The following is a 14,952-nucleotide window of genomic DNA, read 5'->3' as shown; positions in this document are numbered from 1 at the left end:
ATTATGAATTCAGAGCACTAAACTGAAGTAATCTAATTATAGACAGAAAATGGAGGCTGGTTCGTTGGTCATATACGTCTGCCATCCTCCCCTACAGCAACACTGCTGCTGTTTGACCCTGCTGTTTGGCTTATTTAACTGGCAGAAAAGCATGTATTTATTTATGTATCAGAAAGGTTAGCTTTCTATTGCCCCGGTGACCTGACTTGGCTGGGGGATACAAGTGCCAGAGCACAGTGGGGGAGAGGGAGAGAGATTACGTACTTTGACAGCAGGATCTTTCACTGGCTTTGCTGTACTAACAAACTGCACCCCAAGTAAAGCTGAGACATCTTTCATTTTCTGATTCGAGTCCCCAGGGTCTCGAATCCCCAGCTGCTTGGAAAATCAATGTTTTGCACCAGGGACCTAAAGCTTTGTTCTGCCAAAGTTTGAATTTAGATTGGTAACAATGCTTGTTGTGCACGTTCCGGTGCTTTGGTTTATAAGAATAATTATTTTTTGGCCTCATTTCGGTAAGAATTGCTCATGTTTATCTGGATATGCCAACTATGTCAACCTGTGTTAAAGCTATGACTTCTTCTTGTATTTTAAGCTTTTAATAGCATATGTAAAATAAGAAAAGCCTAGAAGCCAGAGCAATACATAGGTACCCTGAAGGGAAAGAAGTAGTAGTAAAAGTTACTACTCTTCCCATCRAAGTCACGTAACAAAAATGTTCTTTCTGTAACAAAAATGCTCTTTAGATAAACCTCCTGTGATCATCATCCAGAGCTCTAGTATAAAGCTTAAGGACTGTCTGGCCTACGCATGTAATATGCCYTTCTTCAAGGTAAAGTCTCAGCTTTGGTGTCTCTTGGTGGAGTCTCTTACTTTGGGAAACAGGTCAAATTTATTTAATTCTGTTTTCAAATATGACAGATTTTTCCGGGTGTTCTTTGTTCTGCTTGAAACAATCATACAGTGATTGATGAAACTTTTACTACTTATTGCTATTTTTTGAGTTCATTCAGAAAGTGATTACAGATGCTTAACTGAAAGTGAACGCTAGGTGGTACCATTTCATAACCACATTTATACTTGATGCTTCAACTGATTCTGTAGGTATTGAAGTTGTCACTTCAGCAATTTTTTACATGGGACATTAATTCTGATTATTATCCTTTTAATTAAGATATGTTTCTGGAATTTACTTGATTTTTTTTTAATGGTACATCTGATCATTACTGGCTGTTTGCAGCTCAGCAAAGTAGGCAAGAGTTTGATTAGCACTGCTAAACTATTACATAAGATAAAATAGTAAAACCAACTTGTCAGCAAGTGAGATGATGCACATAAACTGAAAGACAGGGCTTTTTCATTAAATAAATATTTCCCCTTTAGAGTTGGACTTGTACTTATAGGAAGCTTTAAAAGGAAAAAAAAAAAAAAAAGACCAGAATCGAATAGCTAGAAATGAGCTGTTTCCACTTCCTGCTTAGCACTTCCTTTACCAGCTCCACGTTCTATTTTTAAAGTTAAGAATTGCAACTGTCAGGTTAGCAATTCACTTGTAATCCTGAGGCTCAAGGAAACAACTTTTACACGGACATTAACAGTGAAGTTCTTTTATGCGGGAGAGAAGAAATTTTACATCTCTCTGAAGATTATGCGACAGTAGCTATGCACCAGTAGACATGACTGTTTTCTAGGTGAAGGATTTCCGCGTTTTTCCCTTTTAGAGATGTATTTTGTAGCTTATATTAGCCTGTTTGACACTCATTTTTTTTCTGAAAACAATCCTTTTTCATAATGTTGGTTAGGAAAATTGGTATTTAAGAAATAGGACTTCTGATTTTGCTTTTTTCTTTTCACTAGTTCATTCATGTTATATCATGTTTCAATTTATGAAGCTTTGTTGGCAGGGTTCTTAAGGAACTGCTTAAGCCTAATCTTTATTGTGCTTTCCACAGTCTGTTGCAACACAAAAAGTAAGGTCTTTACTCCAGCAACTAACAGACAACTTTCTTTGCTGAAAAGATACAGGTTACAACGAAATATAGCAGTTAATTTTTTTTTTTTTTTATCTACAAATCCAGATGTTCTTTCTTATTTCTCATTGTTGCTATAGCACGCTAACTTCCAGTGTATGCTGAACTGACCTTTGTTACACCTATAGAGTCATTAAATTTTGGGGGGATAAAAGTTTGAGAAGTGGGAATTGCAGGTGTGGTGGGGTTTTTTTTGTTCTTTTTTTTTTTTTTTTTTTTTTTTTCAGAGAAAGCAACAAAATTAGGTATCTTATAATACAGAATACAATTCAAGAACAATGTAATGTAATGACTTATCCAGAACGAGTTTTTTTTTTTTTTTTTTTTTTTTTTTTTTTTCTTTAGTTCAGTCCATGGAGATTAGATCCAAAGACTGGCCTGTTAGAAAAATTTGTGCACTTTACCAGCGTTGAAGTATTTAGACTGATACAAGTTTCTAAATTAATGTTGCGTATCTGCAGAATGTGTTTTAAGCTAGAGGTTAACTGTGTAGCTGAATTACATCAGTATTGATAGTTTTGACATACATTGCACAGTGATTTCTTTTTAGGGTTTTTGGTATTATAACTATTGCTGTTCACTTAACCTGGTGCAAATTTTCTTAACCTCCACGAAGCTTTTTAGATTCAAGGCTGAAGATGAAAAAAGAAAAAGGAATTAAAAAGGAGATGAAAATGGAGAGAAAATGAGTGAATTAGAGTTCTTTTACCTTTGGAGGCTGGGAAGTGAAGCAGTTGAGCTTTTGCAGTGCAGAAGCAGACTTGAGCCCTGGAAACTTATAATTAGTGCTAGACAGAATGTGGTACATGCTCCTCTAAATACATCCTGAGATACTGTGACACATCTTAAAAAAAAAATCACATCTGAATCTTTGGAAGAAATGTCTGATTAGTAACATGTTCTTGTTCCTGTGTTTTGAGTGAGAGAGGGAAATGGCTCCATTAAAAAATGTCGTATTATTTTAACTATTTCATTCTGACAGTATCACATTAAATCAGTACTGGCTTAAAACTACAGATAGTTTGTTTGTCCTTGTATATACTGCAAAGCATCTTAAAACAATTCTGCTTAGGAACAGATGGTATTACTAGACAGAAAGCTAGATAGAAAAAAAATTTCTTAATGCTGGGCACTTTTCCAGGAAAATAATCAATCAATCAGTCTCTCTCTCCATCTCTCTCTCTCATTTTATTTATTTATTAAGAACGGGGAAGAAAGTTCTGTGCTGGTATGAACAACGTATTTCCACCAAATATGATAATCTCTTGCTTTCTCATTATACCAGGATCCAGGTTGTTTGATTGTTTTTCCTATTCAGAATGCTAACAATCTGAGGTAGGGAACATACTGAAAGGAACGTACATGCAAATTCTGGTTGTACTGTGAGTGGTGCTGAACTAACAGATCTTGATCTTGGCTAGAGAATTGCAGTTTATAATGAATGTTTCAGCAAAGCAAATCAGCTGACTTCTTATCTTTTTTCCTTCTCTAGGATCAAACTTGAATCGCTGTGGATTCAGAGGCTCTTCGTATTTAGGGATGCCATTCAACCCATCCAAGGTTAGTTAAGTGTGATGAAAAAATTTCAATTAGGCAGTAAATGATCTTCTGTCTTTTTTGTTATATTAACTACAGAGTTGTAGAAAATGTGGGAGGCGAAGTTTTGTTCTGTTGATATACTGAAAGATTTGAAGAGCTTTTGTAGTAGGGTACTCCTAAAATGGTCCTGCTTGTGTGTACAGGGGGCAGTGAAGAAAGTGACGTTCAAATTGTGACTTCTCAGTGCACTATCCCCTGCTCTGATCTGTGACTAGGGATGGAAAATTCTCCAGCTCAAGAACTGTCTGTGGTCCTGGAAGAGCAGGACAGAAATACTGTGTATTAAGTGGTGGAGGGCATGCTGTTTTTCAATATTCCTCTTCATGTGATGAAACATGGAGTGTTTGATYGGACTTTGTATTCGCTCAATCATAGGCAAGACTCTGCTCATCTTGGTGGTGGAAAACAGTAAATGAGGATACTTTTCAGGGTTGAGGAGAATCAACTGAGGTTGAGGAGAATTAAAGTCTGTACAGGGAAAAGAGGATGCCCTTAGTGCTGGGGACAAATGAGGTGAGCAAAGGCTGCTAGTGCTACAGAAGATACCATTGGAAGATGGAAATAGGGACCAGTGTGCAGGAGGGATTGTGAAAAAAGATACGAAAGTTCTGTGCAGTGTTTGAGAATGAAAAGTTTGATTGATTCACTATTGAAGAGTAGATGAAACATCTCTCTGCAAGTATTTGATTTCTAGAGAAGAGGTAACGCATAATTCTGATATTTATTTATTAGTATTGAGATATGAAATTGAAAGCAAGAATGGACATCTGATATGGTTATGACTGTAGCTGAGCATAAAAACGCCTGATCTAGCTTGTGTATGAGGATAGTAGAGCAGCCAGATTTGTCATTTTTTACTTTAACAGCATAGCCGTAGGATTCTGAGTATTCTGTGAGAATATTAATTTACACTAGAATAATAATCACTTATTGCCCTTTTTTACATAGCAAGTCAACCAAGTATTCATAGCATTAATAGTTACAGTTTACACTTTATAATAGGGAAAAAATAACTGTGAAGAGAATTTTGTATGTCTCTACACCAGGTGCTACAGCAACATGTGACAGGCAAGGTAATCTGCCTCTTGGTTTGCTTTGGTATTTATCCCTTTTTACACTACAGATGGTGTCTGCAGTGAGCTCTGGTTATAGTACTAAGATGAATTCATCATCTCTTTTAATTGGAATTAACCTTAGTGGCAATCCTACCACCTACTGCGCTTGAAGGAAAGAAGGAAAATGTCTGCTTAAAACAAAACTTAAAAGTATTTGGGATCTCTACTGGTGGCTTATTGGGATACTTTATTAAAAGTAAAGCTTAAATGCAAAATAGCAGACCATAATTTCAGTATGGTCATAAAAAAAAAAAGACCGACTCTACTCGAAGCTGGTAGTCATCTTTTTGATAACAGTCACCTAAAGATGTTGGAGGTGTAATGCTATTTTTGTGGTATAACTGCGTTATACGATGAATAAACACACAATCTTACCAAAACAAGGTAATAAAAATGCACCAGCCACGTTTCCTCAAAGATCTGGGTCAGTGCTATGCAATGTAGTACATTAAATCAGTATATGCTTTTTGGAAACTTGTCCCCATTGCATAAAGCTTGAATAATGAGTTTTGCATAAGTTCTGAGATTTTGTACAGCCCTTTGATGATGAAAAGTCCAAAAGAAATGAAAAGTATCATTACAGCTTAATAGCATGTCCTGCTGTTTTAATTTAAYACTCAAGTTTCAGTAGTACATGCTTCAGATATAAATATTCTCTTTTCAGGAAATTCGTTGGACCCCATCAGTGTCTTATAATTTGTTAGCCAAACTGTAGAAAGGACAAAGGATAGAATCATGCAACCTGTGAAAATTCCTTGCAAGGTTGTTATATTCAGAGAACTATTCACAGATGGATATACTTCTTATTCAAGCATCGTAATATATCGTATGTTATTGCATGATACATAATACATTATTACATTATCAAATCATACGTTATTGCATAATACATCATTGCATCTACATTAAATGTATCAGATCTACTTTGATTTATTGACACACAAAAGTGTACTTATTTCCAGAGTGTTGCCTTAAAATATTCTGAAATGACTCAAAGGAAGAATTTGGAAATCTGCTGTAATGACTTTGGGTTATGTTTAAGGTCTTGTTGTTTTTCTTAATTCATCATTTAAAAGTGATCAATTAAATCTCTATCTTTAAAAATAATAATTAAAAATGCCTATAAGCTTTTTGGATTTGCATTGGCAATTACTTATTCCATGCTGCTACAGTGATTTCATTCTTGGACTCAGAAAGTGCCATACTGGAGATAGCCAAATCTCTTTTGTCACTAGGGATGCTTGAAAATAATAGAAAAAAGGAAAGGGGTATGTTAGACCCTCCCAACTCTATTAAATGTTACCAGGATATTTCATTTGTTCTCTCTCTCTCTCTCTCTCTCTCTCTCTTTCTTTTTTTTTTTTTTTAATAAAAACTATGCTTTTGGTTTTTGATAGTAGTGACTGTGCAGGTCATTGAAGCGGTAGCAAAAATGTAGCAAAAACCTATCACCTTGACCACTCATCACACAGCTTTAACAAGTCCTAACAGGCTTAATTGTAAAAGGGAGGATAAAAGTACTACTTCTATCAGCGCATTTAAATGAGTACTTTCAAATTAGAAAACTGTCTTCTGAAATTACTCCAGATTCTGTGGTCGCTCAGGTTTCGTGTTACTAGAGTTTAAAATGGCTTTTAAAACTAGGGGTTAGCAGTGTCCTTACAGTTTCAGGCAGAACTAGGTCTTTTTAATCAATTTAAACTGTTACAAATCAGTTTTAGGGGCTAGATTGAAAGCCAGTGCCTAGCACTTTTTTGGAAGGACTGCTGGAAGTAACATGTTTTTGCTGGAGAAGGATCTTTTTTTGTGTTCCCAGGACCGCATTGTATTTTCTCAAGGCTGAAATAATCCCTGTTTGTAACACTGATGCCAGGGGAGAAGACAGCTTTTTGAAAGTCTGACTTTGTGTAGCAATGTGCTTGGTAACGCGTTTCAGTGTGTTGAAAGATCTTGCCTCCTTAGGGTTAATTCTCTAAAGGAAGGCTCAGATTATAGAGRCCATCATGGAGTCTCTCCTAAAACAGGACTATTTTACTCCAGTGGTGACAGCCAAGTTAATCTGGTTCCTGTGTGTACTAAAAGCAGTAATTATCACAAAAGATGTGCGGGACTTGGCCGTACCCCCGTAGCGGGGTTTCTCAGGGTATGCGTGCATCAGGAGTTTAGTTCGGCTCAGGAGAGCGCTTCTTACCCGCGTCTCCGTAATGCGCTCGCCTCGGAGAGCGCGGCGCACCAGCCGGGCGCTTCTGGAGGGAGCGGAAGCAGCGGGTGCACCCCGCACGCGCCCCGCCACCCCTTCGCGGGCAGTCAGCTCGGGGAGCAGCCCGCAGGCAGCGGCCGGTCTGGCACGCGCCGAGCAGGGTTCAGCGCCGCGGCACCTGCTGCTCTGCTCCCGAGCCCCTGCCTGCTGCGCCGCGCCGCTCCGTACCTAGCGGGTTGCGTTGCTCTCTGGTGGATGCTTAATCTGCGTGTTTAACACTCTTCTTGCTGCTAATTTTTGGGGAAGTAATTGCTGTCATTCTTAAAAATAACTTCGTTTTGGTTACCTCTGTGCCCTTGGCCCGTGGAGGACTTTCACTGTTTGAGATGATGGCAACAAGGACTTTTTTTTTTTTTTTTTTTTTTTTTTTTTAATGCCTGGCCTAATGGTTTGATCAGTTGTTGCTGCCTTTGGTCTGCAGTGTCTATGAAGCAGAAGGAGTGCAATTTAACTAAAAGTAGGCTTTATTCATAGTATAGAACTTAAGAAGAAACTTCTTTTAGCCAAGCCTGAAGGTGTCCATTAAAAATCAGTTGCTTTGACTATGGTGTCTTTGATAAATTCAGAGCAGACTTTTACACGGTGTCTGAATTACTTTGTCTTGCATAGCAGAGGCAATTTAACAGCAGGTTTTTCTATTAAATAGACATAATGTTTAAACACCCTTGATATTCAACATAGTTAAAGAAACTTAAAAGTCAAGACTTGTGTAGCTCAAGTGTTTGTCTTTCATTTGATCTCTTTTCGGGAGAAAAAAGTGTACTTGTACTGGAAAACATCATTTTATGGGGGGAARAGGATTGTCGTTTGGTACCTAAGATTATTTTTACCTCTGTAATATCAGATGTACAGAAGTAGAATTTTTCAGTTCAAATATAGCATGTTTCTAGACTTACTTGAAGGGGCCTTTTTGAAAGAACTCCAAGGCCTATGGCAGAGAGAGCTTCTGAGGAAGGTTTGTCTTTGACTATGTAGGTTTGAAATTTAGTGGGTCATTTAAACAAAAAAAAAAAAGTCCTCCAAGCAGAGATGAGCATTGTTTTTATATTTTGGTAAATGAAAGGAATGTTGTTGGACAATTTTGAAAAATATTTTAAATACAGAAAGCATTATTTAGTTCAATACCAGAGTGTGCATATATGTAATGGAGCCGTTGGCTAGGGGTACTTTATCACGAAAGGCTTCCTCCCATCCACGCAAATTTTAGAAGTACTAGCAGTTATCTTACAAAACACTGGAGACTTGTTCTTCTCTTTTTTCTATTGAAAAAGTCATCTCAGTCCTTGTTTCTGGCATCAAATTGTCACAGGGCTAGTTTCTGCAATTTTTGGATTCTCATTTAATTTTTACCTCAAAGAAACTCTTATTGTTCAGGCTCAGATGTTTTTGTTGAATTAGAGTATGAAACGTAAATTGGTGTGTGTGTGTGTGTGTGTGTAGGCACATACATGAAGTGTGGTAAGGAGTATTGTGACAATCTTGAAATAATTCCATGGAGCCTAGAGAAGACTAAGAGATAAATGCATTTTGGCATCCTTGACAGAATTTGAACAATTCTGGTTAAGGGACAGAATGCAATATTTTTCTGAAATAATGTATTAACTGTATTTGTTTTATATAAAAAAATTCATGTATGGTGAACAAAGATCTGTTGGCCCTCAAAAGCATCCAAATCCGGTAGTAAATTTACATTTGAAACTTCATCTTGGCCTTTTGTGAGTATGCCCTGTAATAATTTGTTTGTGGTCTTGATTCTGAATCTTCTAYGTTTAACTTAATTTTATTTGAATATCAGCCATACATGTTGGGGTTGGGGACTCTAAAATGAATCCTCTCAAGACTTTGAATACATACCATTATATTGACCCTCTGTTGCTTCCACAGGCTTTTTTTAGCAGTTTCATGTCAAAATATCTACCAGTATACCAGTTTTGCATGTAAAGAATTGAATTACTTGCCACATGATAGTATTGGGGAAAAAGAAAACTATTAGCAGAGAAGGTATTTGTGTGAGCTACTAGCAGCTGTTCTTGAATGYTGAAACCATGTCCCTATTTCCCTATATAATGACACGTTTGAGAATCACTGTTTAGGTATGCATCCTAATAGTGCTTTCTGCGTTACTTGTACCTAACTCTTTGCGTGGTGTTCAAGGATGGAAGCAGAACATTGCACAACTGATTTAGCTGTAAACTTCGTGACAGTTATGTGCAGCCAGTGCTCACTTCCATTTGCGTTGCATGCACCGTAGAGGTGTGGTTTGTGCTCTTGGCTGTAGCTACTGTATTTGCAAAGTTTTATACGCCTTTGGAGTTACTGAAACCCTGTATTTGGAAAAGCAGTGTTGCTTCTACATGCTGAAGTATTTGTGTGGAAAATAAAAATGTATACCTTGTCTTGCTGTTGTAGTGATTGATACAGTGTTTTTCAGGGGAGAAGGAATTGTTTTGTATCCTGAGCATGCAGTATTCATGCTTATAATGCATTTTATACAAACTGTATTTATTGCAGCGAGTGATAGTGTACTAGAAATACTTACATTCACTAAAAATAAAGATCCAGTTATTTCAATGTGTTTATTGGCTACCAAAAGCTTACAGGCAGTGTGGATTAGTGTGTGTGTGTATAAAAAGTACAATTAAAATAATCTTGTGAACGAGAAATTTTGAGCTATGTTGTTTTGAAACTGTGTGAAAAATTGCCATTTAAATTAGACTTTTGGGGAATTGCAGATGCTTTAGAAAATTTCCTGAATATCCAAGCATGTTTGAAGTAGTTAAGACATTTGCATAAAATTTCTATAATCAGTGATTTTAAAGAGTCAAGTCTGCGTATCCTTAGAGTAAATCTACTTTGCTTAGTAAATATAATCTTCCTCTGGAAATAATATTTTCAAAAATAAAGTTGAACTGTTTCACTGTAGCAGTTACTGTTCCATTATTCCTGATGTCAATATTGATTCGGAGAGGGACTCTAGTAATAGCTATGCGAGCGYGTAGAAAGAGCAGTGGTATGCGATAAACATTGATTTGCAGGCTTCAGCATTTTCAGTGTGTGACTAGTCAGCATTTAACTCTCATTTTAACTTCTCTGTTGACTTTGGGTTTTTTTATGTAAATACTCTGTGTAAGACCTGATTATTGTTTTATAATAGAGATGAAAGTGGATGAGGGGTTAATTTGCTTTCTGTTCAACTGATGGAGATTACTAATAATCTCTCTTGCTTTTGTACTTGTAGATAATTAGGTTCTGAAATCTTTGCAGAAGGAACCTCTAGAGGTATGGCTATTTAACAGAAAGCTCATCCTGCTGCCAGGAAACTAATGCTCAGGAGTATGTCAGGATAAACTTAGATACAACTGAGCACATCTAATTTTTCTTTCTTTTTTCTTTCTTTTTTTTTTTTTTTTTGGTTAACTCTTATGTAAGTATCAGTTTTGGTACAGTCTTGTTCCGAAGCTTCCTGCTGACCAGCTGATGATTACAAGGGTATCAGAGCTGTGCAGTAAGTTAGTTTCATTCAGAGAAGTTTAGTGGGATGCCTTCAGTTTAACCATAATTCATGAAGGGAAATGAACTTTTTAAAACAAAACAAAGAACTGTGATATTAGGTCTTACAACATTTCAAAAATTTTTCTTCTTTTTTTTTTTAGGGTCCTGGTATATCTCATCCCTATGATAGTGGGCATATAGCAATGACTTACACAGGTCTGTCATGTCTGCTTATTCTTGGAGATGATTTAAGTCGAGTAAATAAAGATGCCTTATTGGAAGGACTGAGAGCTCTCCAGCTGGAGGATGGAAGGTAAATTGTATTTTATATTTACAACCCTTTATCTACAACCAAGGTTAATGGAATACCTAAGTGTGGAATGAAACACAGTGCACAAATTTTTATGAAAATAGTAGTGTAATATTTTCTTTCTATTATAAAATGTTTTGGTGGAGATCAACCGTAGAAGACATGCAGCTTCACAGGTGTTAAGCAGCACCTTGCGTCCAGAGTTGCTTTCATATTGGACAACGATTGTTTGCTCGCAGCTATAGGTACATACTGTTGGAAAGTTAATGGTTTGGCTTAAGTCTTGCGAAAGGTTGTTTTTTTGTATCTTTTTGATAAGTGAGATTTTCTCTGTTCATATTGTCTGGTTTTGCAAGGCCCTATTAACATGATGTTTGCTCTGCTCTGTGGGAGAGTGAGCTGTAGTTTTGAGACACTCAGAATAGTAATATAGCAGGATGAATTACCCTAAATACAACTTCTATTGTAAGTGTAATAATATTAAACTTCATTGTGTGATTCATTCTTTTTGCATGCATTTTTTTTTAAAATACTGTGCTTCCTCCTTGATCTGCTTCTGTTTGATTTTTATGTAGGCTGGAGATGGTAGTTAATGAAATTCCTGGTAGATCACGTGATCTGTCTATGTAATTAGATTTTACAGAATATCATTTTTGAAAGAGTACTTTAAGAAATACATAATTATAGAAATCTTATTCCTGAAGGAATTCTATTTCACTTCATAATTAAATTGCTCTCTCTCCATTTACTAGCTGTAAAAGCTGATAAGATGAAAACTTTTTTTTTTTGGTTGAAAGGCTTTGTGTCACCTACAAGTCTTCTATAATTAAAAYCTCTTTTTATGGAATATACTTTTCAAAATACAATGTTAGATTAAAAAAAAAAAATCCAGAATGTTCTACATGGAAGTCGTGAGTAGAATGATACACAATTTCCTCTTATATATAGCCACAGAATGGCCTTGATTGGCTGAGGTCTAACGTACGTGTACAGAAACACGTAAGCATGTTTGTTGGTCTGCCTTAGTTCACCAGCATCTTTAAGGGCCTCGGGGTGTCTGTGCTGCTGCTGGATGCCTTCTTGTTGCATGCTGAGCCGTTTCTGTTGTCACAGTACGTGCAAGAGGAAGGAGTGGGGATGAGCTATGGCAAACCCACTGGCATCTTGAAGTGATCACTTGCCTCCATRCCTGTCGGCAATAATAAACTACATTTAGTCAACCTGTTCTGCACGTTTGTATCGTGTGTGGTTTTAAGGTTTTAATGTACAGACTGATTAAAATAGAGGATTAAGTGGAAGATGCTGAAGAGTGCCAGCTAGCCACAAGAGGGAAAGAAAGGGTGCTTTGCACTTCTCTGGGGTAGAATTGTTACTTAGGTGGGAGTCAACTCCTAGTATGACAGACATTTTTGTACCTATAATAATAGCTTTTACAGCAACCAAGGGGAAGAATGTACAGAAGTCAGAACCTGTCCTAACATCTTGTCTGGGTGGAAGTAGWCAGTGAGCTGAATAAGAGAAAGAAAAGCTTTCCCGGTGTAAAGCTTGTATAAGTATGCTAYGCTTAGTTTTTATTTTTTCACCCGTGTCTTCTGTTAGCTAAAAAAAATATAATTATATTGTCTCTTTAGATGTTATGAATACATGGGGGGGGGGGGTACACGCATGCGTGCATTTTTGCTTTACCTTGAGTTAACATGATCTGAAGTGTCTGGATAACGTAAAGGGCAGTTGTCACCTAAGGATGGGGTGAAGTTGTAAAGTACATCACCGGTACACGTTCAGAAGCACCTTGGCTCCTCTAAACATCCTTTGCTATATCCAGAGCTAATGGAGTGGGTTTCCATTTGAGCTGCATAGACCACGACCTGGCAACCGTGGGGAATCAGCAGAGATGAAACTGTTTCCCGGTAGATACTGGAGGGTCTTTGTACACAGGAAGATACRTCGTGCATATTTGGATTCCATGGTCAAAGGAGGAATGTCACACTGGTTTTTGAAAGATGGTCTTTCAAGTCAGAAGTACTTTGTTGGGGGTTTTTATATTTTTTAGAGTAGAGATCTGACAGGAGGACTCCACAAAATATCCTGTTGTGCTAGCTTTTTTGCAAATACTTAACTTTTAGAAATACTCTAACTAGGTCTTTGAACCAAATGAAGGCTTGCCAGGAAGCAAATCATAACATCACTCTTCTTCGTAAAAGTCTCTTTAAGAAGATGGGATTTGTGTCTAACCTAGATATGACAATTTTAAACTGTTGTCAGAGTTTGGAAACAATTTAACTGTTAGAAACCAAAAACTGAGTTGCAACTAATTTTCCTTTTTTAAATTAGAGATGATAATAACAACAGTTACATTTATATACATATATGGGAATCTGATCCTGAAGTGAGTCAGAAAAGCAATGTGAGTTATGAAGATTTCTAGACCAGCAAAGAATTCTGCTAAAAATATTAGATGGTTGTAATGGTAACTCATGCATCAGTGTGTAAGAGGTGAAAGAATACATAATCAACATCTTTGGATAAATAAAGACCAGGGTCATGACACTGCCAAAAATAAGGTTATCCAAACCCCTAAATGTTAATAGTTCTATTAGTTTTGCTTGGCTTGGTTAGAATCATGTGTTCAGAAAAGAAAATCTGTTGCAGTTTTGGGTTACATTCGTAGTGTCGTTTCTCTGAATAGTGTAAGTAGAATAACTTAGTTCAAAAGGAAAAATAATGCAATTCCTAAAATGTTCCTCACATTTTCTAATGTAACAGACCATACGATGTATAATGAGAGAAACCTTTCTTTCAGTTTCTGTGCTGTGCTGGAAGGAAGTGAGAATGATATGAGATTTGTGTACTGTGCTTCCTGCATCTGCTACATGCTTGATAACTGGTCAGGCATGGATATGAAAAAAGCAATAGACTACATTAGAAGAAGTATGGTGAGTTATTCTCAAAGAGCTATTTATTAACACATTTGAAACGTAATTGCTTTATTTCTTCACTATGACTATAAATCCATCCAAATTGAAATATTATAATATTTTATTTGTTACCTATTCCTATTTTAGTGGGTTGAATATGAAAAAGTACWTTCCTTTTTTCTGCAATGTGTATGCTAGCAACATAATTGTAATATATTCACTGTAAATTAAAYCTGATCTTTTTTCTTTAAAACTCAATTTAAAATTGAAAGCATTACAAGGACTTCAGGCCTTAATGTTTAAATAATTTTTTAAAAAGCATAAATAAAACATTGCATTAATAAATCCTCAAATTTCAATTAGCTCTAGTGTTGCTTTTCAAATGACATACAGAATCAAAGGAAAAATTAATTATTGAGATCAGTTCAAACTTAATAAGTGTTCCAGTCAGGCACTTTGTTAATTATTTATTAGATATTTCCAATAAAGCMAAATGTTAGTACATGTAATTTTTTCTGTGTGCATGTTGCCTTCATTTTTGGATGGAGCAAAATGATTTTTAGTTATTTTTCACTTCTGTTTGGGTAGTAGGCATAAAGAGAGCACATACTTAACCTGAACGTATTTATTCATGTGATAAGAGGTTACAGATTCGGAGAAGGTGAAGAATTGGTGTTAGACTACAAATAATGTCAGACATGATCTGTATCGATTCTGAAAAAACTTAAAGGACACCAGGTGAAAGTATCAAAGAACATGAAAGGTTCAAAGACATTTGGCAATGAAGAATATATGCAAATGCTAAAATTCATTGATTCACTATTTGCAGTTATTTCATCCAAGTTACTTTAAGTTAGTTGAAATACAAAAATGATACATTACTTATTAAAAAGTATATGCCACATACTTTTGGTATTTTAGTTAATGAATAAATGTGCTTTTAAAATACTAATTCTGTTAATTAAATGAATTTCATTTTCAAAGATTAATATAAATAATTAGTAGAGTAAGTTGAGAAACAAGTAATCTCCTGCTGCAGTTATGATTTAGATCAGCAAGGAAAAAAATGATTTAAATTAATCAGGCCTTGTCTGAATTGTTTTTTTTTTTTTATTTTACACTTAGTTTTTAGGGGGTATAGTTAGATCTTAAAGCATTTGTTAATGTGCATCACAAGAAGCTTCTGGCAGACCACCCAGACTTGTTAGGGATATGATTTTCTTCAAAT

General features: G+C 36.1%; 1 protein-coding gene across 1 annotated transcript in view; it reads left to right on the top strand.

The window, feature by feature from the left end:
* Nucleotides 1-14,952, top strand: part of PGGT1B (protein geranylgeranyltransferase type I subunit beta) — a 38,633-nt gene that overhangs the window by 9,502 nt on the left and 14,179 nt on the right. Inside the window, 3 exon segments of the mRNA XM_085305377.1 lie at nucleotides 3,523-3,590; nucleotides 10,658-10,809; nucleotides 13,610-13,742. Of these exon segments, the coding sequence (XP_085161503.1) occupies nucleotides 3,523-3,590; nucleotides 10,658-10,809; nucleotides 13,610-13,742 (353 nt within the window).

This window comes from Rhea americana, unplaced genomic scaffold, assembly GCF_003343005.1.
Source record: "Rhea americana isolate MKP2758 unplaced genomic scaffold, rheAme1 scaffold_22, whole genome shotgun sequence".
Classification (NCBI taxonomy): Eukaryota; Metazoa; Chordata; class Aves; order Rheiformes; family Rheidae; genus Rhea; species Rhea americana.
This window is presented reverse-complemented; position numbering and strand designations above follow the sequence as displayed.